Raw genomic sequence first — 26900 nt, forward strand, 5'->3', positions numbered from 1 at the left:
ATGCTTCAGCTTATTTTATTGATGGGCTCAGCCCGCGCCCCGGGCTCTCCATGCCAGCGTTCCACCCGCCCCAGGGGAGCCGATCCCGGCGGGACAAGGCAGCTGCCAGCCCAGCTCGGGGTGCCCACGCCATTCCCAGGAGCAGGAATGATGCCAGGAGCATCTTTGGTCCCTTCTGTTCACACAGAGAACAACAAACAGGCGGATCGCTTCCCCGGGGCAGCCCTGGAGCCGTCCCTGCCTCCCGGCCCTGCTGCTTGTGCTTGACGACAGCGTTAATGGAGAAGCTCGTTGGGTTCAGGGGGTTTAAGGCCACAGTGTTCCCGGGGGTCTTCCCAAAGGACTCCCCAGGTTGCTTCCCTGTCACTCTGGGTTGTGACACCCCGGGAGCACCAGGCAGGGACAGCCCCACCCCGTCCCAGCTCTGCAGGGTCCCACTGGACACAGACTTGAGGTCGCCAAAGACATTTGGAGGTCGGGATATAAAACCCACCACAGTGATGAGGTCTGAGGGAACCAGGCTGGGAATTCTCAGCCGTTCTAGGGAGAGCTTTGGGATTGAATTCTGTACATTCACAGGTCAGGGTGTAAAAACTCAAAACCCAAAAAAACCCAAGGGATGAGTCCCTGGGAGCCTGAAACAACACAGAGCTCTTGGGGAAGCTCCTCCCTTCCTCACTCACCAAACAAATTCCCAGGTGGAGGTGGAGCAGGGACCTGTCTGGATGCAGAACAGGGCGGGGGGAGGCTGGGAAGAGCACATGGAACACAGGCAAAGGGAGGTGGAGCCCCTGGATCCACCTGGCTCTGCCATGCTTTCTCCCAGACCACTCACCTCTGGCAGAAGAATCAAGCTGGGCTGGGGGGAAGTTGAGCTTCTTAATGCACTTTTGAGAGGGGAAGTGGAGCTGGAGAGCACAGAGAGGAGCACCCAGGGAGGGCAGTGGGGACAGAGCTCTGTGTGACCCCAGTGTGTGGCCAAGGAACCCCATCCCTGGGAGAGAAGCAGCACAACAGGAGTTGCGCCCAGTTAAGGCAGCGTTTCTACTAAATGAGGTTCCTAAACCACCACTGTGGCCCAAACAAAGGAGTTCTGCTCCCAGTCCAGCACTGGAGCACTGGCTCTGCTGCTCCACAGCTCATGGCTTCTCTGGGGTAAAGCCCTTCCCGAGGTGTGGATGGATCCCAGGTCCCCTCGGCACAGCCGGGGCGATGGAGCCCCTTCCTGCTTCTGAGAGGAGTTGGGAGATGGTTGGAGAAGGCAATTTGATGTGAATGAGATGCTGGAAAAGGTCCTCAGAGCAGCGGCCTGGCAGGGAGCTGAGGTGGATGGCAGCTCTGGAAGGCAGGGGACAGCAGGAATGTCACTCCCAGTGCCACCATCTCCTTGGCCACCCGCAGGCACACACTGGGGGTGCTGCTGGAAGCCCCCAGGGTGGTGCTCAGGGATCCCAGGAGATCCTGTGGATCCCAGCACTGCGTCCAGCAAAGTGCAGCTGGCTTAGCCCTCTCCACGCTCAGTGAGGCCGAGCCTTCCCCGTCACGGGCTCCTGTCCTGTGTCACCTGCTGGATGTGGCGGCTGCGCACCAGGTGCTGCGCGCCCTCGGCCACCCGGCTCAGCCGCGTCTCCAGCGCGCTCCGCAGGTCGTTCACCTTCACGTCGGGAAGGGGGTTCAGGCCGATCAGGACCCCCCCTGCTCCTGCTGCAGCCGCCTCCTCCTCCCCGTCCTCCTCCTGCTCGGGAGGCAGCAGGTCCCGTCTCCTGCGGCGCAGGTCCAGGCCCCCCTGCAGCTTCAGCTCCCGGTTGGGTTTCACATCGCGCTCCGGATCCCTGGGGGCGGCCGCTCCGTTCTCAGACTTCCCTGCTGGAGCATCCTGAGGGTCGCCATTGGAGGGCCCCCCACCCCCACGGCCCTGCCGGCCCCCCGGCTCCTCCCGGGGCTCCTCCTCCTTCCCGTGCCCGTGGCCAGGCGGGTCCCGCTGCCGCCCGCCCGCTCCCTCGGCCGGCGCCCCTCTCTGCCGCTCCCTCTCCCGGGGGTGCTGCTCCCTCACTGCCACATTCCTGTTACTGGAAGAGTCCGGCACCACTGCCAGGTCCTTGGGCTCCACCTGACTCAGAGTTTTGGCTTTAAGGTCTGTTCCTGAGTCTCTTTCCAAACTCTTTCCTGCTACTCCCTGAACTTTGGCAGCCCCCGGCTGTTCTCTTTGGATGGGAGCTGTAGCTGCTTCCACGGGTTTCAGGAAATTCTTCTTCTGGTGGACATCTCTTCCAGCTTTGGCTTCACGTTCTCCTCCCAAATCCTCTGCCAAGGCCTTTTTCTCCAGGTGGTTTCTGGCTGCTGGAACACGCTGGGCATCCCCGTGGAGGGGATCCCAGTTCTCCACGGGATTCTTAACAGCTCTGTCATTCTCTTGCAGCGGCACCTTCCGCTCCTTGGGAGCAGCCACAGGAATGTCATGCCTCTGCCCAGCCTCTTCCAGATTCCCCACCATGCCCCTGTGCTGCTTGGTGGAATCGGGGGGCTGCTGGCCTGGCTGCTCCTTGCTCAGCACCTTCCCGGCCGTGTCTCCCTTGGCTCCGAGGCCCTCGTCCTCCCTGCTCCTGGAGAGGGGCATGGCAGGCTCCAGCTGTGCTTCTGCTGCAGGACAAAACCCACATGGAAAAGGATTTCTCAGGACATTCCCTTCTCCTGCCACCACATCCTGTGAGACACGAGATGAGGCCGCATGGGAGGCAGAGCAGAGCTGTGGGTTACCCCTACAGAAATGGCTGTGCAAGTGGACTTTGCCATGTGCCAAAGGAGTTCAGATCTCTCCCAGTTTGATTTTAGAGTCGCTCTGAGCCGTGAGCACTCTCTGGAGAGGTCCTGCTCCCTGGCCACGTCCTTACCTGGCTTTGGCTTCTCCTCTGCCCCCTCCTCCTGCCGCTGCTGGTGGATCTCCTTGTGCTGCTCCTCGATCACTGCCAGCAGCTTTGCCTGCTGGTCCAGGAGCTGCTTGTGCTGCACCTGCTGCTCCTTGATCACCTGCAGCAGCACGTTGTGGTCCAGCAGTTTTGCTGGCCCTGCTTCTGGAAAAGGGGAAAAAGACAGAGAAAGTAAAACCCCTGTGACCCAAAGCCCTCAGAAATCATGTCAGCTCTGGATGGGCTGCAAGGGCTCTCCTTGCAGGAAGATCTGACTCCACAAACCCTGCCAGGAGAGAGGGAAGGAAGCTGGAAGAGGACAGGATGAGAGCAAGGGACCTGCACACAAGCCCAAGCTCAGGCTCCAACCTCCCCTTGCCAGACAGAGGTTGGAGGGAGGAGCTCAGCCTGAGGAAGGGCTTTGCAGCTTTGATGCCCCAGGGGCAGAGCAGCAGGGGCCTTGAGGGAAAGGAGCTTTTCCCTGTGATGTGTTCAGGTGTCCCCGTGTGCCCCTGCCCACGCCCCTCCCGCCGTGCTGCCAGAGCAGTTTCACTCCTGTCTCCCTCTTCCCAGGGCTCCAACACCAGGGAGCAGCTGCGCCCAGGTGCCAGCACGACTCAGGTCCCCAAGTGGCCCTGCCAGGTGTGTCAGAGATGGGACAGGCCTGACGCTATGCAGGGGCTGTGGCCTCAAGACACCATCCTTCCACAGAGAGGGATCTGGGGAAATCCAGACCCGTCCCTGCACGCCCCGGGGACACACACTCACCCCCTGCCTTCTCCTGTTTCTCCTCAGTGTTCTGGTTCTCCAGCAGTTCTGCTCTCTCCGGGAGGGGCAGCTCCTGCTTCTCACCTGCAAAGGAAGACAGAGCTTTGCTGTCAGTGCAGATGTTCCCTAAAACGCCTCCACGCCATCCCGGCACCGTTTGCATCCAACCCGACGGCTGCGAGGGAAGTAATAAACCCAATATTTAACAATCCCATGTCTGGTGGCAGCGAGCCAGCACTAACTACCTCGGCCAATTAACATGCAAGAACAGCTCTAACTGGCTTTTAGACGGGCACTTGGCAATGTGTTCCCTGTCAAGATCTCCCGGCTCTGTGTCCCCGGTGATTTGGGAGCCGTGCAGGAACAGCATGGCACCTGACATTTTGGCGGGTGGCGAACAACTGTTTGACAGCTCTTGCAGTAGCTGTCAAAGCCACCAGATTCCTCCCTTCCCGCAGCAGCTGCCGGAGGGGCTGTGCTCACTCATGAGCTCCACTCGTGGAGTTAAAAGGAAGCACCAGGATGGAGATGAAAATGACCAAATTGTCCCAACTCCAGCGGCATTGTAGGCCCAGAAGAACTTGCTCAGATGAGCTGTCGTGAAAGGAGCTTACCAGGGTCTGCTTCCTTCTCCACAGACTTTGCAGCCTCCTCTGCTTTCCTGGGGAGCTGGAGCTGTGACATGTCCTGCTTAGCAGCCTCGGCAGTGTCACCATCCAGCACGGCCGCCTGTGCCTTGGCTTCCAGCTTGGCTTCCCCTGGCTCCAGCTCCTTGTAGGGTGGCCTTCCCCTCTGCTGCACTGCTGCCTCTGGGACCTTCTCCAGATTTGGGACGGGCCCACTGGTCCCTCCCCGCTGCTGGTTCTCAGCAACCACCTCCTTCCCTTGTTTTGGGCCCAGTGCCTCCTGGGGCTTCAGCCTGGCTGGCTCCTCCAGCAGACGGTCGTTGGCTGCTCCGGGAGCCACTTTGTTCTCGCTGGATTCCTCCCGCTCCCGCCCCATGTCCACGACCACCTCATCATGTGGGACTGGGGGCTCGTGGCGATGAGCCTCCCCCACGGGCACAGCAATCCCTGGGGGAACAGGCAGGGTCAGAGGCAGCAGGTTCCCAGTACACCCAGTACACCCAGCTCCATGCTGCCCTGTCCAGCCCTGCCTTCTCTCCCTCATCTGGAGGCCACATTCCCAACAAGCATCCAGAGCATCAAACACTAAATCACCTTCAATCCACCAATACCACCACGGAGCTGGCTGAGGGAAGGGTAAGGAGGACAGTTCAGGATCTCTGTCTCAGAGTCCAACAACATACACACAGCCCCAGCTCCCAGTCCAGCTCCCTTTCCCAGGATCACCTTTACCTTGATCAGGACGGTCCAGCTGCACTTTCTCTTCCACTTTTCCTCTCTCCTCCTCCCTCTTGGGCACCTGCACGGGCACCTTGATCTGTGGCTGCTCCATCTCCTCCTTCTCCTCAGGCACTTTGGGCTTATCACGGTCATCCTCGGGCTCCTCCACCACTGGGTTCTGCTCTGCAAACACAGGATGGGGACAGGGATGAGGAGTGTGATCTGGGAATTGCTGTGTCTGTCCCAATCCCCTTCACCCACCCAGCTCAGCTGCTGATTTCCCTCCAGCCTCAGCACGGTGGGGTTGGGGGAGATTTTGTTCTGGGGTCATCTGGTTTTTTTTCACTGTTGTGGGTTTTTATGGAGCTGCCAGCAGGGAAGCGTGGCAGGGATGGAGCCAGGGATGGAGCAGGGATAGAGAGAGGATGGAGAGAGGATGGAGCATGGATGGAACGGGAATGGAGCAGGGATGGAGCGGGGATAGAGAGGATGGAGCAGGGATGGAGCAGGGATGGAGCATGGATGGAACGGTAATGGAGCAGGAACGGAGCAGGAATGCAGCCGCCTGCTGCTGCGAGCCAGTGCCACCAGATGGTAGCATCCCCCCAGCTCCCTGCCCCAGACCCCCGGCTCCGGGAGAGACCGAGCTGGAATCCAGACGCAGATCCCCCGGCACTGGAAGAGGCAGAGCTGCGATCCAGCTCAGAACCCCCCAACGCCAGAACCCGAGCTGGGCTCCAGCCCAGCTCCCACCCCCCCGCTGCTGTTTGCTGTGAAACGTCTTAAAACCTCCTTTATTTTGATTTTTTCCCCCTTTTAGTGCCCGTGTGCTCCCACAGCCCTTCAGATGAATCTCAGAGGAGGGGTGGGGAGGTTTCCTTTTCCCACAAAAGTTTTGAGGATGGGGATTAAACAGGCATTAATTAGGGGAAACTCCTGAGGGAGAAGGGAGAGTTTCCCCCCACCTTGCCCTCAAAGAGATGGAATGTTTTTGGAAGACACATCCCAGTCAAACCAGTCGTGGTGTTCAGCACTGATATGACCAGCATATTCCACATGGAATCTTTTGCACATTCCATGGGATGGGAAGGGTCCCTTCCACCCCCAGCATGGCAGAAAACCCACACAGGGAGTGAACTCTTCCTTTGCAGAGCAGCAGAGAAGGAAATCAAATTGTTTCCCAGCAGTGAAGTTGTTCTGCAGATTTTTTTCCATCCAACAAACTCTTTAAAAAAAAAAAATCTATCTTCTGTAACAACAAAAAAAAAAAAAAATCCCAACTCTTTTCCCCTTCGCCCTCCCCCGTGTGATTTCCTTTGGGGAATTAATTCTATAAACATCTTTCCATTTTCTCCTCCCCCTCCGCAGGGCTGGTGCGATTTATTACGAGATGAACTCATGGGAAAGAAGGGATTGCCACAACTTCAGCTGCGTGGGCCTTGCCTGAGCTGGGGAGGGGGGGAACAAAAAAAATTCGCAAAAAATTAAGTACAAACTCCTGGCCCAGAGGGATCTGTGCCAGCAGGACCTTGAGCCTCTCCAGAAACGCGGACTCCAGCCCGGAGCTCCACACCCAGAGGAGGGACGTGAGCGGGGCTGGCCGGCTCTCCACGTTCCTTCGCTTTGGGAGTGATGGTGGGAGGGGAAAAGGACTCGGATTTTCTGAGAAATTCAAGTCTAGTACCCAAGGGTCCCCCTCTCCATTGAGGGACTTCCCAGGGTTCAGCAAGTCAGGGCAGGACACTCCTCCTTTTCAGGAAAATCTGGGCTGCAGGAACCAGTGCCCAGCCCTGGCCAGGGGCCCTGGGAAGCGGGAGGCCGAGGCCGGGGAGGGGAGCGCTCGGCACGGCTGCGGATGTTCCCAGCTCAATCCTGGCCCCGATGCAAGAAATTATTTACTCTATTGGAGGAAAGTTTCTTGTTAATTGGTTCATGGAGGTGGGAGATGGCTCTGGTCGGAGAGGACTGCAGGATCCAGAGAACCCCAACACAGGCAGGGCTGTTCCTACAGCAGATGGGAGCGATGAGCTGAGCAGTGAGATGGTGTTCAAGGGGAAATACAAAGGAAGAGAAGAGGAAATAAAAAGGAAGAAAGAAAGAAATAAAAAGAAAAAGAGGAGGAAATAACAAGGAAAAGAGGAGAAAATAAAAAGGAAGAGAGAAGAAAAAAGGAAAAGAGGAGGAAATAAAAAGGAAGGAAACAAGAAGGGAGAAGGTTCCCTGCCAGCAGGAACCAGAGGAGTTAAAGGCAGCAGTTCCCCTGCCCAGAGCAGCAGGTGAACCCCCCGCGGGCCCAGGGCAGCCCGAGGGGCCGGGGGAGGCCCCGCTCTGCTGGGGGAGTGTCCCTGGCAGCTTCCATCATAAATCAGGCAGAGGCACGTTCCCCGCTCTGCAAACAATGCAGGAAAAGCCCAAAACACAAACAAAACACAAACCCAAAAGTCTCCACGCCGCAATAAGGCCAAGCTGCCTTGAAGCCATCATTTGCTCAGCGGGAGACAAAATTAAGTTCATCATCAGGGCGTGAATTAACAACCTCTCAGGCTGCCTGGAAATCCATCCGGGGCTCCGGGTGCTTTGCAGGGAAGAGTTTTGCTGGGGCTCTGCCTGTCTTCTTGCCCTCCAGGTCCCTTTGGATCGTCTTCCAGTAACGCTGCGCCTCGTCGTGTTTTATGAGCGGCCTTGGACATTACAGGCAAGGCCTGAGAGGCTGTAAAAGCTTTTTGGCTCCCAAGGAGAGGCCGGGGTGTGAGGCAGCACCGAGAGGTTCACTCTGACCCCCCGGCTCTCCGGCAGCTCTGCTCGCACGAGGGGAAGCCGGGGCATCCTGCAGCTGATTTGTGTGTGTGCGTGCCTGGGTGTGTTGTGGTTTGGCAACAGCCTCTCCAGGCTGCCATAAAATTTCATGATTAGCAACCTAAAAGCTTCCCTTCTCCCCCTGCTCCTGGTTCGGATCGTTGCAATGGTCCCAGGCAGGCACTAAATCCCTCCTCACACGTTTTTCCAGCCTCTCGGAGCCGAAATGTGCTTCCACAGCCCCTGCCCAGGGCAGAGGCAGCGGGATGGGCCCTGCTGTGCTCGCCCCCAGTCCGGAGGGAGCCTTAGGGACAGCACAAGGAGCTCCACGACACACTCCCAGTCCAGGGGGTCACCCCAGGCTGACCAGGGACACAAGGTTCAGGACCTGCTCGTGCCAGTGCAGCTCCAGATCTGCTGAAATTCCTTCATCGCACGAAATGGAGCAAGATCCAGGAGCCTGTGCCAAGGAAAACGGAGCCCAGCAAGCGGGGCAGAGGACTGGGGGCAAACGCTGCCCTCGGGCGTGCCCAGCAGCCCCGCTCCGGGAGCAGGGCAGGGCCAGGCCCTCCCCGGGGAGCCCCCAGTCCAGCTGCGCCTCCAGGAGCCCTCCCTCCCCCCGAAACGGGTCCAGATTTCACAAGGTTATGGAATGGCATCCCTGAAATTAGTTCACAGTTGTCTCCTGACGCACCAGCAGTAAAAACCAACCCAAATTACCAGAGGCTGCTGGTTCCTTTTCTGTGTCACAGGCACTATTAAAAGCTCGCTCGCACAAAGCACCAGGGAGAGCCGCAGCAGAGCCAAGCTGTTCCTGCAGGATGCAGGAGCCACGTTCCACACATCTCGGGGCTGCTCCGACGGGGAATGCCAGCAGGGACCCAGCCTGCCTCGGGCAGCTTGCTTTTGGGGGACAAAGCACACGGATGCAGGGATGGAGAGTGCAGGGATGCCATGCGCCAAACACAACCCCACATTTTGCCCCAGTCCAAGTAACAGAGGCCACCCCATGCCCCAGGACACTGGGATGGCTGGAGCACGGTGCCCAGCACACCGGGAAAAGGGCTCTTGCACAAGGAGCCTGAATCAGGGCTTTGTTACCCAACATTGCACAACAGCAGGGGGAAGATGAAGCAGCAACGATCAAGTAAGGAGCTGAAAAATATTACAAAATCTTAATCCCCCCCGAGACCCTCGAGGGTGCTTTAAATACGGAGAGAAATTGCCTAATGAGCTTTTTTTTTTTTTTTTTTTAATGGATAATTGCCTTCCTGAGCTTTCAGAGGCAGCTTAGCAACCTTTTAACAGAGGCGCAGCCGCGGCGCGGAGCGGCAGGACGGGGCTGGAAGGGGTTTTATCCCTTTCCCGAAGAGCTGCTGACAGTAAAACCTCCAGCACCACAGGCTGGGGCTGTAATGGGCACTTGGGTGTCGTTAGGAAAAACACGATTCCGAGGCCGCTGGTCAATACGTGTTCACATAAAAGGCCAATGTTCTAATATTCATAATCCCCAGGCCCACGGGGCAGGGCTTTAATGAAAGTCTCTCCAGTTCTGGGCTCCACAACATCAAAGAGGCCAATAAAACTCCTCTCACACGCTGACAGGCGGGAGGCAGACGGGGAAGGCAGCGCTGGGGAAAGGCCCTGCAGTTTGCCTTGGATGGGGCAGCATGGGAAAGGGCACGAAGCAAGCCTGTGCCCAGGAAAAGGGTTGAGCACCATCTGACCCAGAGGCACAGATGCACCTTGTGCCGGGAAGAAGGGGTCTGAAAGAACTCTCCACCCAGGAAAAGGGCTGGAAGACAGCACCCTGCAGCCAGAGAAGGGGCAGCCTCTCCAGACTGCCATAAAATTTCATGATTAGCAACCTAAAAGCTTCCCTTCTCCCCCTGCTCCTGGTTTGGATCATTGCAATGGTCCCAGGCAGGCACTAAATCCCTCCTCACACGTTTTTCCAGCCTCTCGGAGCCGAAATGTGCTTCCACAGCCCCTGCCCTGGGCAGAGGCAACAGGATGGGCCCTGAGCACCCTCTGGCCCAAAGGCACAGATGCACCTTGTGCCTGGAAGAAGGGGTCTGGAAGAGCCCTCCACCCAGGAAACGAGCTGGGAGCAGCACCCTGCAGCCAGGGAAGGAGCCTGGAGCAGCACCCTGCAGCCAGGGAAAGGGCACAAGGCACACTGTGCCCTGGGGAAGGGGCTGAGCACCCAGCAGCAGTGCCCAGGGAGAAGCTGTGGGATCCTGCTGCAGCCCCGGGTGCGGAATTCGGCCCATCCGGAGGGCACCCAGGTGCTGGGGGCGGCCCAGCCCGCATCCTGCGCCCCTGCAAGGACAGGATGCAGCTGCTGCACCGCGTTCCAGGCGGCAGCTCCTGCTCTGCAAAACAAGGCGGGTGAGGACGAGGGGGAGCCGCGGCGGGGGATGAAGGGCACCATTTAACGCCTCTCATTGCTAGTCAAGCCGACATCCTGCAGAGGCACAGGGAGGCACAGATCCAAGGAATCGCAGCGCCGGCTCTCCCGGGGCAGCCCCACGTCCGCCCTGCGGGTCCTTGTCCCCCTTCTCTGCTCGGCTCCATCTCCCCCCTCTTCCTCCTCCCCGGGGAGGGAGCCCCCATTGGCAAAGGGACCTCAGGGGACAGCTGAGCTTTCCCTCGGAACTGCAGGGCTCCTCCCTGGGAAGTTTATGACTCGGGAGCACTAAACCCGCCTTCCTCCCGGGTGGGATTATTTAATCCCGCAGCACTCAGAGCTGCTGCCGGGCCCGCTCGGATGATCAGAGCCTGGCATCCCGCTCCACCGCCCCGGCTCACGCCGAGAAGGGGAGAAGACTCAGCAAACTCCTGCAGACACCGTGTTTTATGGGATTTTTTATTTTCCCAGTCAGAACACGTGTCATTAGCGATTCCTCCTGAAAGGAGCAGCTGTTCTTTGGCCATTACGGCTCCAAAATTAACCAAGACGGAAGAATTCAATCGCATCCCTCCTCCAGGCCCTGCTGAGGGCTCCATTAAGGGATTGGGAGCGTCTTTTGCTCGGAGTTCACCAGCATCAGCTTGCCCAGGAAGGCACACACAGCCTTGAGTAAGCCACGAGTAAACCACAAGTAAACTCCACCACGGAGCAAGCCCAGAGTGAATGTTATCGGCAGCAGCACCGGTGTGGGAGACGCTCCAAGCTGCCGGGCAGGAACCCAGCCAAGAACCAGGAGGGGGGATAATCTCCAGAAGAGCCAGCCCCTTTCTCCCTTCCGCTCTCAATCTCTACAAGGATATTTCAAGGCCTCCAAAGAACAAAAAAAAAAAAAAGCCCACAGGAGCAGAAGGAAACAAAAGTGAAGCAGAGGAACAGGACGCGGCAGGGCCGAGGGGCAGCGCGGGGTCAGGCGGCACCTGCACGCCACGGCCTTGCTCCGGAGCAGCTGGGAAAGGGAGGAGCGGCCGTAATTCCATCAGCAGCCCCAGCAAACAAATAATAAATAACAAGAACCGGTAAACAAAGCTGAGGCATAATCACAGGCTTTGTCAGAGAGAAAGCCTAGGCCAAATTTATACGCTCAGCACCGAAAAAAGAGGCAGTTCCCATAAATTTCCCTACCTTTGAGGGTGATGGATGGCTGGTCCTTGGGCTGGCACAGGGGGAGAACAGTCCAGTGGGCCCGGTGGGCACTGTGCTCATCCCAAGTAGGGATCCCTGCTCTGTCCCTCCAGGGGATCCCAGGCCTGCACCACACCTTTCACTTCCCAAAAGAACAACTCCCACAATGTACCATTGGAGGTCACAGAGATTTTTCCAGCAGACAAAAGTGCAGCTTTTCTTGGGAATAGGCCCCAGGAAGCTGGGAAGATGCACAGAGCTGCCTGGAAGTTACCCTGCTTCCACCACACTTTAAAAAGAAAATAAATTTCTCCTTCTTTTTAAGAGGCGATCTGGGAACAGGGCTGGGAAACCCAACTCCAGCAAGCACATACCTGGAAGTTTGACTGAATCCTGGTCAATTCTGTTCTCCTCCCTGTCCAGGTGCTCCAAGCCCATTTCTTCCGTCCTCACAGGGGTGTCCTTGGTGGCAGACAGGGTGGTGTAGGTGCTGATCACCAGCATGCCCAGCCCAATCCACAGGATAATCTGCACAGAGGGACAGAGGGACAGTGAGCAGAGGAAATCCAAGGGGACTGCTCCCCACGGCATTCCCACGGTGCCTCCACAGAATTCCAAGCCCAGCACAGTGACACGTGGTAGGGAGAGAAGAGAAATGTCAGAGAAAACAGGAAAACCAGTTGCTCCTGGCTGAGGTTCCTATTTGGGTGTAGAGCCATGGGAATGGAAGCTGTTGGATTGGAAGCTGTTTCAGAGGCTGGAAGCTGTTAGAAAGGCTTTGGAAGGGCTCAAAAGTGACTGAAGTGAGTGGGCAGGACACAGGGATAGGAAAATGCATGTGGCAGACAAGTCCTACTGCAAAGACTCATTTCCTGGTATTCCCAGCATGAGAACTCCATGAAATCAAGTCTGGCTGAGCACAGAGGAACCTGGCCTGGTTACAGCTCCCAGCCATTCCAGGGAGCTGCTCAAAAATCCTTGGTTTTGAAAGCAAGGGTAACATGTCCACACACAGGTCCTGGTCCCAGGACTCAAGAAGCTGCTGAGAAATGACTCCCTGATTCCCAGAAAGCTAGGATCAAACAGGATAAAAATAGAAGGGTGGAATCTGGATCCCGTGGAGGGAAGGGCTCTTGGAATTTCTCTACCTCAAAAAGGAGAAAGTGATGAGCAGCAAAGGAATTTTTACAGCTTGTTATGTGATGACAAATTGATCTAAAAGGATCTAATTCCACATGAGTCATAGGAAGTGTTGGATGGCACTTGGACAACCTGGAAGGTGTCCCTGCCCATGGCAGGAGGTGGAACTGGATGAGGTTTAAGGCCCCTCCCAGCCCAAACCACTGCACGACTCCATGCCTCCCAGTCCTCACTGTGCAGATTTACATCCCAATTCACAAAAAAACGCAACAAAAAGATGCTTCTCAGTGTGGGCAAAACCAGGAACAGCCACAGGGAGCACTTCACCCCTGGAAGCTGCCAGAAAACTGCAAATCAAGGGGAGAGGTGAAATTGGAAGGAGGAATTAAAACACTGGCACTTCCAGAGGGGGAGGAGGGGCCGATGCTTTCCTCACCCACTGAGGGAGGTCACCCAGCAAGAGGGAGCAGCGTGGTCAGAGCCGGGCCCAGGAGACCCCGGCGGGCCCGTTCCCAGCACGCCCCGCAGACAGCCCGACGCCTGGGGAAGGAAAAGGCTGGCGGGACGTGGAGCAGCTCTGGATCAGGGGCAGCGTGGCCAGGGAGCAGAGGCCAGACCTTAGAGCTGCTGCAGAGGAAACAGGAGCAGAATGTGCTGCCTGCCTTGCCCGGGGTGCACAAAGAGCAGATATCCTGCCATCCAGCCCCCCTCCGGGCAAACGCCGAGTCAGCAGGTCCTGCACTGCTGCCCTGGGCTCGAGCTGCTCCACTTCCTCCCTCCCACAATCCACAGCCCCGGCACAAATGCATTTTGTGCCTGGGAGGTTGTTCTGGCACCTTCCAGAAACAACAGCGGAGAGGAAGAGCGTTTCCACAAAGAGGATCTATTCTGGTGCCACAGGAACCAGGAGCAACGTGGGAGAGGAGGGAACTGTAGGAAACGGCTGAAAACATTAAATGCTTTAAAAGGATTTTTGTTGTTTCTTATCTTAGTGGGGAACCAGGGGCTCAAATGCCTCGGATTGAAACCCCTTTGATTGTTGCACATTTGGAGTTCAGCTGCGAGCTCCCGGAGCAGCGGGTACGGGCACACGTGGCAGTCGGAGACAGGCTGGGCTGTCCCTGAGCCGCCCTCACCCAGCTCCCCCCTCCCCACCTACCCCCTCCCCAGATGAAGACCAGAATAAAGAGGGCCACCATTTGGCTTAATTCCATGGAGATGCTTATGCATCTTATGCTTATGGAAAAGCAGGCGGTTTGTGCTCAGGGGACCACCAAGGCAACTGAAGGAACGGGAGTGAGGGCTGCAAGGACTCGGGTGCTCAAGGAACCAATCCAGGCAGAGGAGCCAGCAATTCCCAGAGCACCCAGAGACCCTGGAGCGAGGGGAGGCTCAGCACTGCAAGGCACGTCTGAGCCAAGCTCTGGTCCCAGGGGGAGGATCTCCCCCAGAGCCAGCAATCCCACGGAGAGCAGAGCCCTTTCTGCAGAAGCCCCTCTCAGCACAGACACGGGGAGAGGCTGTGGGAAGCCCTGGGGCAGCTCAGCAGGGCCAGGGCCCATCTCCCGGGAGCCACGGACGGGAATTCAGCAGAGGAAGTTTACGCGGCCGTTTCCTCGGCCGGTCGCGCTCTCTGGGCCCTCCTTCCACCCTCCCAGAGGATGATCCAGCTCTGCACAGCAGAGCCATTAGCTCAGCCCTCTCCTGCAGCCACGGGAAGCAAACACGCTGCATTTGTGTGGCGTGACGCCATCCCCGTCCTCCTGGACAGCGAGCGTTCCGAGGGACGGAGTCATGGCGAAGGAATGCAGAGCCCCGGTCACTGCCGGCCCCCTCCTCGGAGATGCTGTGTTTGGGGGGCTGTACCCCTGGATGTGCTGCTGGGGAAGGTGTGCTGGCCCCTGCGCTGCCAGGGAAGGGCAGAGGGAATCTCTTTTCCACCCGCACAGGAGCGAGCACAGAGGTCACTTCCTGACCTCCAGCAACTCCTCTTCCCCAACTGGGACAACAGCAACTCCGGCCTCCCTAGGAGGGGCCTCTTGGACAAGCTTGTGTCAACACTGGGAAGGCAACACCTTCCTGCTGGCAGTTACACACTCTGTTCACAGACCCCCACACGCCCCACGGCAGCGTTGCCAAACCGGGGCTCCCGAGGAGCAGCGGGACATGGACCTTTACAGGAACAGATGCTTACCCACAAGAAAGGGAACACTCTCCCTGCTTCACTCACAGCACCGTGTGCCTGACTCTGGGCTTTTTTTAACTGCTCTGGGACCTGCCTTTCCAACCTAACCCTTCCAACCAGGGCACTCCCAGCCCAGCCCAGCTGAGCAGCAGCTCCAATCCTTCCCAGTTCCTCAGCAGAAGCCCTTTGCCTCCAGTCCTTCCCAGTTCCTCAGCAGAAGCCCTTTGCTGGCCAGCAAACATCTGCCCATTTTCCTCCCCCACCTGAAATCCTCTTCACTGCTTCCAGTGCAAAATCCCTGTTTCATAGCCTCAGTTTGCACCTCTCCTGTAAAAACCTGGCCTTTCACGTCACCACCTGCCCCACACTGGATGCTGCTGGGTGCCAGAAGTGGCCCGATAAAAGCAGCCAGTTCTCAGCAGCTCAAGAGCCAAGATAACCCTGAGAAGTGTAAAAGCTGGCAATGAGGTTTGCTGCTCTGGAAGAGGCTCAAGCTGATGCAGGGAAGGAGGGAGAACGTCCATGTACACTGTTTGGACAGGGACAGCAAGGGAAGGACAGCTGAGCCCAGGGCTGGCATTCTCCCCCCACCCGCCACCTTCCTCAGGAGCTGACTTTGATGGAGTGGAGCACCTGATCAAAGGAGTGCAGGAATGAAGGAGGAGACCAAAGACAGAGCTCCAGGGAAAGAATAAATGAGCCTTTGCAAAGACCTAGAGGGAGGAGAGGGTGGGCTCTGAGCTGGGCTGTGGAGGCGGGGAGGTGCTGAGCAGGGCGGGCAGGTGTGTTCTCGCTCCAAGCAGGAATGCAAACCTGACAGGCAATGGATCACTCAGGGAAGGCTGGACAGCTTGCTGCCAGCCCCTCGAGAAGTAACCCGGGGCCTGATGCTTTAGATAAGCCCTTCCTCCTTTGTGGGGATTTCTGCAGGACAAACATCTCCCTCAGCCTCGTGACCGGGTTTGGGGTCAGGCATTGTGAGGGCCCCAGTGTCCCACCCCGAGCAGCCAGGCTGAGAGCTCAGCCTGTCCTGAGTGCAGCCTCGAGGCACTGCAGGGAAACACTCTGGCTCAGCCGGAATAGAAAGCAATTCTTGAAAGTGCTCTTTGTTTCCCTGAAAAACCCAGGCTGGCATTCAGACTCCTGCTCGGGGTTTCACTCAAAGAAGTTCAGAGCTAAGTGTCAGAATTCAGAGTGAAAGCTGGAAAGTTGGACTATTCCTTGTGTCAGGGAAAGCACAGGGAAGAAAAAAAAAAAAAAACCACACCCTGCTTAAAAAATTCACGTAGGTTTGCAAAGCCACAAGTCATTAAGCAGAGAACAAGCCACCAGTTCTGTGGGCCCCACAAAAACGTGCTGCTCTCCCCTGCTCTCCCCTGCACTGTGCCCAAAACCTTATTTCCAGTCCAGCACTGTCCTGACTGGAAATGCTGGGACAGAGGCCTGTGAAAAAGGCAGTGGATTAAATTATTGTTAGGAAAAAACCCCAAAACCTGTTAATTTCAGCCCACAGTATTTGCAGGAGCAGAGAGATCAAGCCCAGCAAAGAGCCACTTTGTTTCAATCCCGGAGGAGGCCAATTCAAACTGGAGCAAAAGGAAAAGTTAAACTTCTAACAGCCTCTGAACGCCCCCAATCCCTCAGAAAATCAATTCCTGAAGCAACACCTCTATGTGTGTGTTCCTTTTTTACTATTATTTTGGTTGAAAGCAGAAAGCTGAGGGTCGGCAGCACAAACCACATTGTGGAGCCCTGTTTGTTTTACCCAGCCCGGGCAGGTCAGGATGTGAGGCTTTAAGGTTTTACAGGCTGCCTGGATTTCCTGTTCTGAGGATCCAAAACCTGAATCCCACTCCGAGGAGGACTGGAAGGAGCATTTTATGCAAAAAATTACTGTTTCACTTGCTGCTGGAGGGACAAAAAGAGCTGGTGGTTCCAGCTTGGGCCAGCACCTCTGCCACTGTCTGTACATCCCTAAGTGGTGGACACCCACCCAGAACAGCTCCCACCTGTACTGGGCAGACTGGAGGGGGAGGCTGGAGGAGGTGCTGAGCAGTTTCTGTGCTGCAGCCAAATGAAGCACACTCCCAGGCTCTGCAGAGGGCTTAGGGGGATGTCAAGCAGCATCAGCACTGACCTGTGAACAAAGCGCATTCTTGTGGATCTTCTTGTAAATAAGAGCTGGGCAGATGAAACAAATGAGGCTTCCCATGGTCGCACCTGTCAGGCCCAGGACTGTTTCCACTGGGGAAGAAGAGGAAAAGTCAGCAAAGGTCTTTTCCAGGAGTGCCAGAGCAGCAGCACGGGACAGCTGCCAGAGCCCCCGGGCAGGATGGGGTGTGAGTCTGGTCACCCCAGCCAGGAAAAAAAATAACAAGAGACCAGAGAAAGCAGCCAGCCCTTGTTCCCAGCTCCTCACTCACCATTCGGGATCATGATGCCTCCGACCATGGTTCCAAACACAACAGCCAGCGTCAGGGCTTTGAAGCGGAGCGGGGGCATGTAGCCCCCAGCAGCGAAGGTGCCGTCCTTCTGCTGGGAGGGGAGAGTTGAGCTCTGGTATTCCAGTCCCCAGACCTCCAGCAATTCCCTCAGTAATGCTCCCTGCAGCTCCAGCCCATCCCAGCTGTGATCCCCTCAGCTGTGCCCCAGTCCCTGAGCAGGGACTCAGCCCAAGGCCAGGGGCAGGAGGAAGCTCAGGGGTGCAGCAGGAGGGAGAGGTCACAGGGGGCTGTGCTAGGGAGAGGTGTTCCCCCCAGCTCTGGGAGCAGTGCCATTCCCTGCACAGGAGCAGCCCCTCTGACTGGGAGACACCCCAGGGACACCACAGGGGAGGATGGGTGCTGCTGGGCAGCTGCTGGAGGAATTCCAGAGGCCCTCTGCTTCCCATCCCATGCCACCTCCCGAGTGGGAGGTGTGGAAGGCAGAGGTCCCAGTGTGCCCTGCAGACCCAGCGGGTCCCAGCTCTGCTGCTGCACAGATGGGGGAGGAAGGCAAAGCGACACCTTCAGAGCCCAGCCAGCCACGAGCTGAGCCCAGGCGAGATCCAAAGTGTTCCCAAGTGTTTCCAGCGCTTCCTCCTCTGCACCCGCTGGCTCTCACCGAGTCTGCCCCCATCCTCAGGCCCTCCCAACGTGAGAAAAGAGCCGGGGGCTTCTCACAGGCAGAAGTGGCAGGATTTAGAGCTATAAATTGCTCAAGTTTTATTTCCTGCCTAAGAGGTTTCTATTTATGCAGATACACAAAGGCCTCAGAACATTCCCACAATCTCTCACTGTTATTTGCTGAATCCCATCGGCGCACTCTGTGCGCACAATGCACAGAGGAGAACACGCCACTGCCACAAGGGACTCACAGTCTCCAGCAGACAGACCAGCTTCAGTCACAAAGGCTGGCTGAGGAGCTGGCCCTGGGAAAAGGTGGAATGTGTGGGAGAGGGTTGGATCCCTTATCCCACTGCCCGCCCCGGCACCGCAGCCCGGGAGGCGCTGGAGGAAGGGGACATCTGAACCCGGAGAGGAAAGGGCTGCTCCAGGGCTGCTGACAAAGGTGCTGGGTGAGAATAATGGAGCAGGAATCAGCAGGCACACAAGGAAGCAAGAAGAAATGGGGCTGGCCTGGGCTCCGAGGCCGGGAACAGGAGCTTGAGCTCAGTGAGTTGGCCAGCAAAAGGACAGCAGCTGGAGCAGCAGGAAATGAGGAGGCTCTGCTGCTTCCAAAAGCACATTTCTCCCTCTTTCTGAGGGGAAGAAACCACCTCAGCATTGAGCTGTGCAACATGTCTGTGCCAGAGCTGGAATCCCCAGCAGAGCAGGGAGCAGCAGCCACGGGACATGAGCTTTACACTGGGAACTCCACTCCTTTGGCCCATGGAATTCCTCTGCAGAGGACACGAAACTCCAAGTGCCAGGGACTAACCATTGAGCAGAGCAGGACTGAGAGATGGCCACAGTACCATTGCTGCCCTGTCACCACACCCTGGGCACTGAGGATTTTATGGGAGTTGAGGTTTTGTCCCTCAGGATAGAGAGTACCTGCCACATACCATTATCACCAGAGTCTCAGGGAGCCAAGGCAGGTTTGGGGCCCAGTCAGAGACCAAAGAGTCACAAAAACCCTTCAAAAATCAAGCTTCACCCCGAGGCAGCCCTGGGATCTTACCTGCTGCTCAAAGAGCAGGGTGTTCAGTGCCTGTCTGCAGGGCAGGATCATCATGGGGAACCCCACGGCCACCGACATCATGAATCCCACTCGGATCATCTCCGTCACCACGTTGGAAGGGAAGTTCATCAGGACATTCCCAGCAATGGCCTCAGTGTAACTCACGTAGCCAAAGAAGCCCACCTGGGGAGGAGAGTGCGGTTGGACTCCCAACACTTCACACCTGCTCCCCACAGAGGGGGCAGGACAGTGACCTCCCACTGCAGCAGCCAAGTGGGAGCGTGAGGTCACTGCCATGGGCACCCCAAAACCTGGGACAGGTCATTAATCAAGAGTGGGAACTGCTTAAAAGCAAGTTTCTCATCAAATCCAGGGGTTTTCCTAGAGGACACAATTTGCTTGCTGCCAGGCCCATGGAGTGTCCCTCTCCAGCAGAGGGGCTGTCACAATTCCCTGCAGCAGCCTGGCTCATGGGCCAAGGCTCTCCTTCTTAACCCAGTTTTATGAACTGCTGCTTTATGAGGCCTAACTTCCTTCAAAACAGGCTGGAAAAAGCTCTCCAAACTCTGGGCAGTGGCCCCTGCTCCAGGCTGGGCCTGGGAAGAGCTGGGCCTCCACTGTGCCTCCATCCAAGGAAACATGCTGCTCTGAAAACCTGGATTGTCCCAATGCCCCCTGTGCTCTTGGGTTCATCACCTCCCACCTAACTCTGCTTTCAGCACGAGGACTCATCTGTCAGAATAAATAGAGATAAGCAGAAACCAGCCTCAGCTGTAGATAAACCCTCATCCCTGTGGCCCCTCCAGATTTCTGGCAAGGGAGGAGAAGGGGAAGTTCCTACCATGATGTAAAAGGTGGTGACCACGTTTAGGGAAGAAGCAAATATGGAGCTCATGATTTTGACAGACGGCTCATCCAAGCTGTCGTAAGTAGGCAAGACCTGACTGCAAAAAGGGTAAAATATTTAAGGAAACCTGCAGGAAACAAGAGAAAACTCCCAATCCCAGCCCATTCTCTGCCTCGGCCCAGCAGCAACAAATCCCTGACACCTTCCCCCTCTGGAGCATAAACACCTGCTGCTATTCCACAATTTATACTGCTAATGCCAAGAGATTTCAGAACACTCATAACTTTTAAGTGTTGCAAAAATATTCCTGCTCTCCCCACCCCACCACGTGGAGCGAAACGTGTGATGTAAACATTTGGGTTCAGAAAGGGTTGCAAAATGAATGACCGTTTGTTCCTGGGGCCACGGGTGGCTCCAGGCCAGCCCCAGCACCAGAGATTATTGTTCTTGGAGCTCTCCGTGCTGATAATTAAAGCAACACAGTGTTTACAGAGGAAAAGCAGGAAGAAGGTTGGAGCATCCCACTGTCTGAAGGAAAATTAAACAAACAAACCCCAGCACAGCGCCTGTCCTACTTCAGCTCGCTGCATAGAAAGCCAGGAGTGCCAATTCCCTGGGATTTGGGGTATTTACAGCCTTGGGAAGCGTGGGGAACGTTCCTTTTGACATCAGGTGCATATTTTAGCAACTCATTAACCTCTTGTTACTTTAATTCTAGCAGCTACATCCTGGAACTCTCGGGAGAAGGGGAGGGCCTGCAGGGAGATGGGAAGGGGTATCCCCAGCTCCAGTGGGCACCAAGCCATTCCCAGGAAGTGTGTCAGGCTGGGGCCCAGCAGAAAGATCCTTAACCCTTAATCCCTGAACATCAAAGGAGGACAAGCACGGCAACTCTGGGGCTGGAGGTACCAGCAGGGAGCAAGGACTTCCCTGGGAGTCTCCTTTTGGGATTCCTCCCTGGAGAAAGGAGACTGGCTTCCCTAGCAATCTCTCCTTTTGGGATTCCTCCCTGGGAGAAACACTGGCTTCCCAAAGTCCCTCCACTTCGGATTCCTCCCTGGAGAAAGGAGACTGGCTTCCCTGGGAATCTCTTCATTTGGGATTCCTCCCTGCCCTCTCCACAGCCACCTACATTCTGACCTTCAGCCTCTGAGGAAAGGGTCCAGCCAAACATTCAGGCTTGGGAAGGAAAAAAGAGGGAAACAGGGAGGCTCTGCAGTGTGTGGGATGGTTGAAAAGGTAATTCAGAGGTTAGCAAAATTAAATCTACCCAGCTGAGACTATATAGATAAACTACACATAAAGAGAGGAATAGAATATATAGAGGGTGGGTAGAGAGAAAAAGAGAGAGAATACACAGATGGAAAGAAATTTTTAAAAATATATAAATATTGCCTGGGCTGGGGAGAGTGTATTTTTCCTGAAAAAACACACAGCTTTAGATTGGGTTTGCCACAAAAGTGCTGCCATGGAGCCATATTTAGGCACACACACAGGTCCAGACCAAACCATTTCCCTGCATTTCCAATTCCCAGGAAAATTGTTCTGGGTACTGCATGGCTTCCATAAGGAAAAAAAAAAAAAAAAATAAAAGGATTTGTTAACAAGGTAAATCTGCAGGAGAACACCATTCCCTTTGCCAATTGTAATGGAGACATTAAACAGCAAGCCTGGAGTGTGCCGGGGTAGGATCTGAGCTGCCAAGAGAGCCAGTAAGTGGGAAATGATGATTTGGATCTTGGAGTGGGTGTAAACACAGCAGTCTGAGCAAATTTTATCTGTCACATTCATTTACTGTTGGCACGAGACCCGTTTGCTGGAACTGCACGGGGGATGCCCAGTTCTGCCAGGCTTCCAGAGGAGGATGGTCCTTCCAGAGCAGGCCAGTCCTTCCAGCCCAGGGCTGGATCTACACTGGTTAGAGCTGGCACACAGCACTCACCTGCTGTCCTGGTGCAGCAGGGAACGCTGCTGGAAACCTGGGACAGCCTGGCATGCCCTCACCTTCTTGTCAGCAGAAACCCTCACAAACCCAGAAACTGGACAGGTGGAAATAGCCTGGTCTGCTCTCACCTCCTTCCATGTGCCACTACACCCAGGGAACTGGAAATGCAGGAACAGCCCTCCAAAACAAACAACTGTGTGATCTTCAGAGTGCTCTCCAGGAAATGTGGGGGAGCAGAGCAGCCCCCAGCATTCAGTACTCAGGGGGTCACACAGCCTTTCCTGGTGCTCCAGCATTCCCTTCAAGAACCAGGGGAATTTCATCCCTCCTGCAGCTGCACCAGAAGCTCCCGAGGAGCTGTTTGGCTCCAGTGGTCTCATGTTGCTCCATTACAAGAACTCCCAGGTGAAATGGAATAACAAAAGGGTCTGGGTAACAAAAGGGTCAGGACTGAATGAGAGGCTGAACTTCAGCGAGCTGTAAAGCACTCTGATGAAAACAAACCACCAAAGCAGATGGCATCTATCCCTTGCAGATCCTCCTGACCCCGTGCCCTCACACAAACTCACCGCAGGAACAACTGCCAGGGCTGGGAAATGCAGGTACTTACGACTGGCAGGCAAAGGACATTCCAAAGATGGGGATGCAGCGGAAAATGCCCTCCCAGCGCATGTAACTGACTCGCTGCAGCCACTGCCCGCTGAAGAGCCCGTGATTGAAGGAGGACACCACGACCTGCAGCAGGACAGACAGCAGGGGTGAGCAGCCAGCCCCAAACAGCGCCAGAGCAGCAGCAATGCCAGGCTGGGGTAACAGGCAGCTCTGAGCTGCCAGCTCAGCCCCATCCCAATCCCCCACTCCACGTCCCACCCACCCAGCTCCCAGGGCCACCAAGGACCCAGGGAGTATTCCAAGGGATCTATGACATTCCCCCCTTGTTTGATGCCATCAGACACCACAGCACACAGTTTCTACTGACACATTAACTGTGAGGATCATTGTTCAAAGCAACCTCTTGCACTTTTTAAAATGTGTTTTTTAACGCTTGTTTTTAAATCCAAACAGGAAGCACTGTTGGCCTTAGAGAATCCTGTTCAGTAGAGAGAGACAAAGGGTCCTAAAACAGGATCCCACCTGCTGCTCCAGGGCCATTTAACACCACCAGCTCACCAAAGAGAAGGAAAAGCTTTATGGAAAGAGGGAGGAGCTGAGGCCAGGGAGCTCCCTTGCCATGGACACAAGAACTGGCAGGAGTTGGGTTGCACAGGAAACAGAAGGTAAATATGTCTGAATGTCTGTTTATAATATCCTTGGATGGGGTTTCTAATCCCCAGAGATGTTTCAGTGCAGCTCTTGTGAATGTTGTGGTTTCTTAAAGGCACAGTTCCTGGCAGGTTCCACACCTCCCTGAGGAGGCAGCTCTGACATGTGACCCTGCACAGCCTACTAGAAAAGTTACATGGAAACAATTCCCACACCTCCCTTTCCTTCCAGTCTTGAAATGTGGGTGAGACAGGGCTGGAGCTCCACGAGGGAATCACAGGAACATCTGGGATGTGAAACTGGGTGGGTTAGCAGGGTCACCAAAAACTAACAGAAAGGAGGAAAAGGGGATGCCTGGTGTCCGTACCCACCACGAACATGAACACGCTGTAGAAGATGAGAGCCATGGCACTGAAGGACTGAATGGAGGCCATCATGTTCCTCTGCAGGCTCAGGGGAAGGACAATGCACAGCGAGACAGCGAAGAGCAGGACAATGCGGAACAGGCCCGACACCTGCAGAACAGACCTGCATCACCACCTGGAGCAGGGAGGACAGCAAACACACCCCCCAAGCAGCAAACCCTGGCATGGCTCGTCTTTCCAGAGTGAAAAGCAGCTTTAAACAGTGCAGTTCTGTGTCTGGAGGTGTTTGAAGATGCTGCAAGCTCGGAGCTCTGCGGGCTCGTCTGTGCTGAGCTGAGACAGTCACTGGGTGCCACTGTTGCTCTGCAGTGTGTGACAGGTCCGAGCTGGAAGAATCTGGGGGGTGGCTGGGGGGGTTAAATGCTAATCCAGCACAAGCTATTTAGGTATTTTCATGCAATTAAATAAAACCTAAATTTACTTGGGGAGACGAGAAATTGAAAGTGTTGAAAACTCCAATCCAGAAAATTAATCAAAGCCTCACACTGGTATTTATTATAGCAGAACACTCTGGAATGCTTGGAAATATTTAATACCTAATTTGGCTGCAGCCTCAACGCATCTTTTTTAACTTCACAGTCCCTTAATCTGAGCTTAGGAGCATCAGGCAGCACAGATAACACTCTACCAAAAATCCTTTTGCTTCCCTGCACGGCCCTCGTGCCGGCTCTGAGGAGCACCTCTTGCCTCTGAGCACCCTGAGCCAGCAGCAGGCTCATCACACGGCTGAGGAGGCAGGAACACAGAGACTTTGGCCACAAAACCGGCCAGGGACAGGACAAAAATCCCTCCTGAACTACAGGGAGGAGAGCTCAGGCAGAGGAACTGCCTGTCCCTACCCACTGGGGCAGGAATTAAGGCAGGAAGCATTATCTCCCCCAGGAATCTGTTCCAGAATTAATAAGGGACCAAGTTAAAAAGAATTCTTTTGATGGAAATGCCTTATTGGAGTTTTACACAGCTGATTGTCTGCCATATGTCTGAGCTTCCCAGAGCTCCCAGAGCCGAGGCTTCGTGCACGAGGATCCCTCCATGAGGGGACCCCACAAAGCCCCCCTGGGACCCCAGGGGGTGCCGAGCACACCCCGAGGCAGGAGCTCTGCTGCACCCAGAGGACACAGGGCTCAGTGCAAGGTCTGGGAGCACTACAGGAGTGATTTATTCACCTGCAATCCGAGCATTTGGGCAAAGAAGTTGGAGCCCAAATCGCCGATGACGACGTAGAATGCGATGCAAGTGCCCAGCATCAGCCCAATCATGCTGCAAACACAAAAAGGGATGGGTTAGCAGGGTCACACTCCTATCCTCAGCGTTGGGAAGAGCAGAACACTCCTGCACTCCATCCCAGTAAAACAGCCACCAGAGACCCTCCATCCACACCAAACGCTCGGAGACGCAGCTCTGCCCACAACCCACGCAGGGGTTCAACTCCTGTTGGGAGCCACGGGGAAAAAAAACCATGGAAAACTAATCTTGGAGATGACACGAGCTCCTTGAACTCCTGGAAAAATTCAAAAGAATCAGCACGAGGCTCTCAGAGCCCCACACCCACAGCAGGACCCTGCCATGAGAGTCTCAATATCCAGTGGGCTTTCCAAGGTCTCTCCACACAATGGACCACACTTTAATGAAAAGATTGTCCATGAACTGCTTCTCCTCCCACTGCTGGACCACTTTCCTTCCCAATTCCAATTATAGAACATCCCTGTGGCAATTACAGCCTCTGCTTGCATGGACAAGAAACATCTGAGGAATATTCTGTGTATTTTTAGTGCTGAGCAGAAGTTTGCAGCTGGGGAGAGCGAAGGAGCCGGCACCGCTGCCGGCCCTGGGCTCAACATGCCTGGAAAAAAAATCCCAGCTGGAAAAAGCAGGGCTGTGAGGATTTTGCTATCACCTGACATCTGCACTGGGGTCATGGGAGGAAGCAGAGATGGAAGCAGGATTCCCCCTCAAGGCAACTCGCAGGGAAGGGAGCACAGAGGGCAGGAGCAGAGCAGATCCTGGGATCCAAGGAAGCAAACACTCCCTCCCACTAACTCAACAGCAGGGATGTCACCCCTGGAAAGCTGCCACGAGTGACACTGTGGCTGTGATTTCACAGCAGAGCAGCTCATCCCCTCCTTCTGTGCTCCCAGAGCCTGGGAAGTGCTGGAAGGGATGGAGGTGACACCTGGGAGCTGTGCTCAGGGCATCTCCCCAGCCTCCTGAGCAATTCCAGGAGGCAGCACAGGAAGGAAGGAGAGCACAGCAAGGCTCAGTAAGGTTTCCATCACAGACACCCAAACTGTTCACACTTTGAATCAGCAGTAGATTTACCTTGTTTCCACCAACATTTTTCCTGCTTTTCCATAGGCATGAAATGCTGGCATGAAAGGGAAAAAAGAGTGGAAGTTAGTCAAAGAAAGGTCCAGAACAGGGCAAGATGTCAGTTCACAATTGGACGCCAACAGTGACACAGGGCAGTGCAGCAGGAGCCCACCACTGGTATTTTGGGGCCGTTTCCCTCACCCTCCCACTTTCTTTTTCAGCCTTTCCCTTTGGAAACTGAAAACCACATAAGACAGGAGCAGGGATGAGGGAAAGCCAGCAAGCAGGTTCTTTTTTTTTCTATTTAAAACCAGAAGTGGTGTGAAGCAGCAGCCACACATGGCAGCCATTAAAGGCAATGGGAGAGAAAATATTCCTGTACAAGATTGTGTGTGGCAAAAGTTAAAGTGGTGCAGAATTCCAGTCCAAGTTCCCTTTTTATTTTTATCTTCCCCCTCGAACTGGGCTGCCCAGCATGGCTGGCTGGGAGAGCTGAGCTGGTGCCCAGAAGGTTCAATCCCATTCCCAGAATACCCAGTGCTCCCAACCCACACCAAAGGGCTGCTGCCAAGGCTTTGCTTTCCCCCCTCCCATCCTGGGGTTGGAGCAGAAAACTCTCAGTAGTCCTCAAATCACTGGGTTTTCTCTTAAAAAGACAATGCCAAGAAAACTTTGCTTCTATTTTTAGCTCCTGCTGGGCAGAACGGGAATGAGGAGCTCGGGTGCCAAACCCAGACCACAGTGCCCAAATCTGCCAGTGAGGTCCAGCATGAACCCACCACCCTGGAGTCCCCTCTGCCTTCCCTCAAGGCACAGCCCAACATTCCCAGCACCCGCCAGAAAACAAACTCCAATCCTTTCTGGAAGCTTCTTCTGCTATTTTAAATATTAGCTTCAACTCTTGATTTCCTTGGACTCTACTCGAGCTAAAAATTCAGGAAACGAGATGTTCTCCCACAAAATGAGCAAAAGGCATGGCAGGGACCCACAGCCCAGAGCAGGGATGTGGGGGAGCACCCAAAATAGCTGCTGGATCAGTGACAGGGCAGTGGGACAGCCGCCACCAGGCACCGTGCCCGGGCACGGGGAGCGGCTGCTCCGCTCCGGCCTCCCCTGGGAATTCACAGCCATGAGGGAAAAGGCAACAGCTCTGGGGGGGGTCAGGCCCACAGACAAAGGGTCTGGGAGGAGAAAGAGGAGCCAGCAAGAGGAA

At 55.5% G+C, this 26900-nt stretch overlaps 1 protein-coding gene across 4 annotated transcripts in view; it reads right to left on the reverse strand.

Moving 5' to 3' along the window:
* Position 1: 1 nt before the first annotated feature.
* SLC38A10 (solute carrier family 38 member 10) overlaps positions 2-26900 on the reverse strand; it is a 30036-nt gene continuing 3137 nt past the window's right edge. For 2 of the 4 annotated variants that reach the window (XM_041485739.1, XM_041485741.1), the window contains exons 3-16: positions 25697-25742; positions 24544-24637; positions 23324-23467; positions 22300-22424; positions 19739-19841; positions 18898-19080; positions 17160-17271; positions 16874-16980; positions 11786-11939; positions 5033-5203; positions 4289-4747; positions 3675-3758; positions 2892-3071; positions 2-2640 (exon numbers count right to left, since the gene is read on the reverse strand). In XM_041485739.1, coding sequence (XP_041341673.1) covers positions 1541-2640; positions 2892-3071; positions 3675-3758; positions 4289-4747; positions 5033-5203; positions 11786-11939; positions 16874-16980; positions 17160-17271; positions 18898-19080; positions 19739-19841; positions 22300-22424; positions 23324-23467; positions 24544-24637; positions 25697-25742 — 3062 coding nt within the window. In that variant the 3' untranslated portion in view covers positions 2-1540. Of the gene's footprint in view, positions 2641-2891; positions 3072-3674; positions 3759-4288; positions 4748-5032; positions 5204-11785; positions 11940-16873; positions 16981-17159; positions 17272-18897; positions 19081-19738; positions 19842-22299; positions 22425-23319; positions 23468-24543; positions 24638-25696; positions 25743-26900 lie in introns of those variants that run through there. The other 2 variants (XM_041485740.1, XM_041485742.1) reach the window with 2 other exon arrangements.

This window comes from Pyrgilauda ruficollis, unplaced genomic scaffold, assembly GCF_017590135.1.
Source record: "Pyrgilauda ruficollis isolate IOZ18807 unplaced genomic scaffold, ASM1759013v1 scaffold72, whole genome shotgun sequence".
Lineage (NCBI taxonomy): Eukaryota > Metazoa > Chordata > Aves > Passeriformes > Passeridae > Pyrgilauda > Pyrgilauda ruficollis.